This window comes from Stegastes partitus, unplaced genomic scaffold (genome assembly GCF_000690725.1).
Source record: "Stegastes partitus isolate 25-593 unplaced genomic scaffold, Stegastes_partitus-1.0.2 Scaffold3922, whole genome shotgun sequence".
NCBI classification, from domain to species: Eukaryota; Metazoa; Chordata; class Actinopteri; family Pomacentridae; genus Stegastes; species Stegastes partitus.
This window is the reverse complement of record NW_007581653.1, coordinates 1-4,069: the sequence shown is the minus strand read 5'-3', so window position 1 is coordinate 4,069 and position 4,069 is coordinate 1. Positions and strand designations below refer to the sequence as shown.

Sequence of the window (4,069 nt, the reverse complement as noted above, 5' to 3'; positions counted from 1 at the left end):
ATCTTTAATGTACACTATGCTACATTACATTTACTGTCAGTCTATGATAACAGTGTGTAAAACTGTCATCAAAGCAAACAGTGGCTACTTGGAAGAATCCAAAATCTTAAAAATATTCCAGCTTTTCCTGGTTTTGGTTTGGGTTAAAGTCTATGTAAAGGAAATTCAGAGATTTGTTTCTGAACACATAGAATAGTGTGACCCATTGAATGGATGTAAAAGATGAGCCCTCCGTACAGCGCGTCTCCCAATTAAACGTTACATCTTCTATACCCTACAGTTTTCCAGCTAGCTATGCTTTTGTCCAGCAAATGCAACTTTTGTAGAACAGTTTGGTCTCCCTCTTGAAATTTCCTCTGAATAATAAGTTGCAGAAGAGGTGGACTGATTGTGTGACGAGCCACATTGATGATGCTATTTACCACCAACACCTGCCTCTGCACAGCAGGGAGCTTTAAGAACTGACTACCTGCATAATTTGGTGTCACTGTTGGCATTACATGTCTTCTGTCACTGAGTGTAGGTTGCCCTGCGTGCTTAGTTTATTATGGCAGGTAAATACTGTGTATTCACAGCATGTGGCTGTGATTTCACATCTAACCTGCTTGTTTTGTTACAAATCAGCTCATATCTGTTTGCATGGTTAGGACGGTTCATTTGTGCTGCTGTGAAAGCTGCAATCAGCACCTTCAGCAGACATGTAAAAAAAAAGAAAAAAAGAAAAAAGATGTAAAATTCAAGAAAACCTCTTATATGTGTCCAAGCCTTGGACTGGCACTGACATACAGTAAACATAAATTAGGATGTACTCACACATCTCCACGACTTTATCCACGTTGACACTGACATGATCAAGCTGTTTCACCATGGCTTCTGTTTTCTCCTTCAGATCTTTCACGTGCTCCAGCAGCACTGAGGAACAAACAAACAGTCATGACACAAAGGAGGCCAGACTCTCGGTTTTGCAAACACAGCCAGAATTCAGTCCGTTTGCTTACAGTCAGGATCAACTTAAATCAGTGCTTTTGGGATGTGCAGCTAAACAGTTCTGGATCAATCATCCATCCATCCATCCATTATCTGTACACCGCTTAATCCTCACTAGAGTCGCGGGGGGGCTGGAGTCTATCCCAGGGCTACACTTACAGACAGACAACCAAACACATTCACATTCACACCTACGGACAATTTAGAATCACCAATTAACCTCAACATGTTTTTGGACTGTGTGGGAGGAGGCTGAAGAACCGGAAGAGAACCCACGCTGCATGGGGAGAACATGCAAACTCCCTGGATCAATGAAAGTTTCTCAAAAAGGTTAAAGAGTTGTGAAAAAAAGATTATCACTTGAAGGTGAGTTAACTGCTTTCTGCTCGACCTGCTGTATAAAGGCAAAGCCAAAACTAGTTTGTCTCACATCTCTGCAGCTCTTTTTCGTCCTCCATCCTATCCACCTCATCTTCTTTTTCTCTGGAGGTCAGTTCAAACACCTTGTACAGCATGTTGCTGTGCTCCACCTGCAGAGCTCCGGACAGGATCTGGAAGGCGTCATTAAGACGTTCGTTCACACTGCTGAACTCATCTCCATGGCTGTTGGAGTTCAGGATGCGCTCCACCCAGGTGGCCAATGTGTATCTTTTAATGAGCTCCTGTGCTGATTCCAGCGTGATGCGCAGTTCCTTGAGGGCTTTTTCAACTTCCACACAGGTTCTGACTGCTTTCTTCTGCTGGATGGAGCTTACCAGGTCCTCCAAGGCTTTTACTCGTTGTGAAACACGGCGGCATCTCTTCTTATTGGCCTTCACTTTCTCAACCAGGCAGTAGATCTCTGTGGCAATGTTCAGAATGGGATCTATAACGTCCATGGTCAGCTAGAAAGACACAAAGGACATTACTTGATATAAGAATAAAATGGAATACATCACAGCTAAATGCCCATTTATATCAGTTAGTGTGAGCCACAGCTAGCTGAACCAGAGTTGAGTAGGCCTAGCGTAGATGTACACTATCTCATCATGATGTCTTTTTTTCTTTTCTATTTGTGTCATGCACACCAAGTGCCCAACTCTCTTAGGTTTATAAGAAACTGAAACTACTTTTGTACTGATCAAACGAAAATATTCTGCCTTTTTTTCCTAAACACAACACAAGTTTTTCCTAATCATCAAGCCAAAACAACTCACACAAATGGAAGACATATCAGTAAAAAGTGTAGGTGAGCAAAAACAAAAAAGAAATACCCTCATTTGCAATTTCACTTAGTTTACACAACAAGCAGCGCCTGTCCGCTGGCATCTCAGTAACCTGCCAGTCACCGTGTTCCATAATGCAGCTAGTCTTTAATAACTACAATTACACTATCACTGTTGTTGATACTATATATCAATAGACCATTTTCCTCCATTCATTACAAGCATTTACCCCCAATTTCCTGAATATGTCAAAGTAACAAATGACAAATTGTTCAAATAAAATTAGGATTTCAACTCATTAATGAATTTCAAATCAGACATCCTCACAAGTCTATTTTAAAGCCGTGGCCTCTGAGTCAGATATTTGAAGACATATCGCTGCTCATGGACAAAAAAGCAGTACATTTACAGACTCATGTAAGGGCTATTTCAAATTGTATGTGATTAGAGACCTCTGAAATTATTCTGATGGTATTAGTTTGTATTTGTAGAAGACTCACAATATATAGTCCTGTTGAAACTTGGTGCTAACGTGTGGTAAGTTACAGCTACTGAGCCTCTGTAGACTTAGACTGTCATCTAGAAATAACACAGGACAGCACAGGACAAATGTTAAATTCTTGAATAAACTTGAATCTGTGGTCACCTCACCCAAATTACATAAAGTTAAACTTTCTCCTTAACTCCTAGCAGTTTTGAAACAAGCAGATAGCTTCAGTTTTAAATGTGGATATATGTGCCTGTAATACCAGCACCACTACCACAGCACAGTGGAAAAAAGAAGGATTTGGTCTGGGGTCACCTCAGCCAGTGTAATGCTTCTAGAAATACAATATATCCCAGTTACTCTGGAATATCTGCAGACGTCACCATGAGCAGCTTTGGGAAGATGTGACGTAACTGTTTTCAACACTTGACAGGTTCACTACCGTTGTGTGAAGTTAGATGTGTAGAAAATTTCTCACAGAAAGGCCTCTAATGCAGGACTAAGTCTTCAACTACACAAAGAGACAGCACATAAATAATTAATGTCGATAACAGTCTCACATCTGACCTGCTGGCCATTTCCTGAACAACAGTCTTGCTGTTTGAACCACACACCCCGACATCCAGAAAGCAGTCACTATAGGACTGGAAGTGAACCTTCTCTGGTGTCATGGAGGTTTGACTTAGTGAGTGGAAGAACGATTCAGACAAATTTGGTGCTTCAGGCTGTTTGTTGGCAGTTTGCTGGTAATGATAGACAACTACTCTGTTAGAGGTGCCATGCTTTCAGATAATGAGTCAGTAGAGAGTTGTTTGCTGTTGGTTTGGTCAGTAAATATTCGTCTTTGTTCAGTCTGCATAGTGTGTTCTTGCTTCCCTCCCTCAGGCCTCGTACTTGCATTCCAATTAGCAAGTGAGCTCCACCTTAAAAGGAACATGTTATGCTCATTTTAAGCTCTGAATGTTTAGTCTGGGACTCCACTGGAGTAGCTTTGCATGAGTCATTCATTTATCTCGCAGTGCTTGTCGTGCAGACCCTCAGTTGAGCCTTTGTATGAAAACAGTAGTATTAGTTTCTGGCTGTTTAAGCCCCCTCCCGAGAAGCCCACTTTCTTCTGGAAGCCTGTTGAGGAGCAGCACCAACAGCGTCATTGTCTTGCCAGTGCAGAAGTTCTGAAAAAAAAACAAACTAGAAACATCCTAAGGAACATCCATCCATCCATATCTATACACCGCTTAATACTCTGTAGGGTCAGGGTAAAGGCAGGGGACACCCTGGACAGGTAGCCAGTCTATCACAGGACTACACAAAGAGACGGACAACCAAGCACACTCACATTCACACCTACAGAAAATTTAGAATCACGAATTAACCTCAACATGTTTTTGGA

At 41.6% G+C, this 4,069-nt stretch overlaps 1 protein-coding gene across 1 annotated transcript; it reads right to left on the bottom strand.

Moving 5' to 3' along the window:
- Positions 1–98: 98 nt before the first annotated feature.
- LOC103376343 (mixed lineage kinase domain-like protein) lies at positions 99–1,942 on the bottom strand. The gene is made up of 3 exons (XM_008306714.1): positions 1,418–1,942; positions 814–912; positions 99–687 (listed from the first exon to the last, which is right to left on the bottom strand). The coding sequence occupies exons 1-3, from the start codon at positions 1,863–1,865 to the stop codon at positions 644–646; spliced, it is 591 nt and encodes a 196-aa protein (XP_008304936.1). The 5' UTR covers positions 1,866–1,942; the 3' UTR covers positions 99–643.
- Positions 1,943–4,069: the final 2,127 nt, after the last annotated feature.

What these genes read in the sequence shown, in the direction of transcription:
- LOC103376343 (XM_008306714.1), bottom strand. Translation starts at nt 1,865, where the DNA reads ATGGACGTTATAGATCCCATTCTGAACATTGCCACAGAGATCTACTGC. An exon ending in CGAAAAAGAGCTGCAGAGAT is followed by an intron (nt 913 to 1,417) that starts GTGAGACAAACT and finishes TTTGTTCCTCAG; the next exon opens with TGCTGCTGGAGCACGTGAAA. An exon ending in GGATAAAGTCGTGGAGATGT is followed by an intron (nt 688 to 813) that starts GTGAGTACATCC and finishes TGTCTGCTGAAG; the next exon opens with GTGCTGATTGCAGCTTTCAC.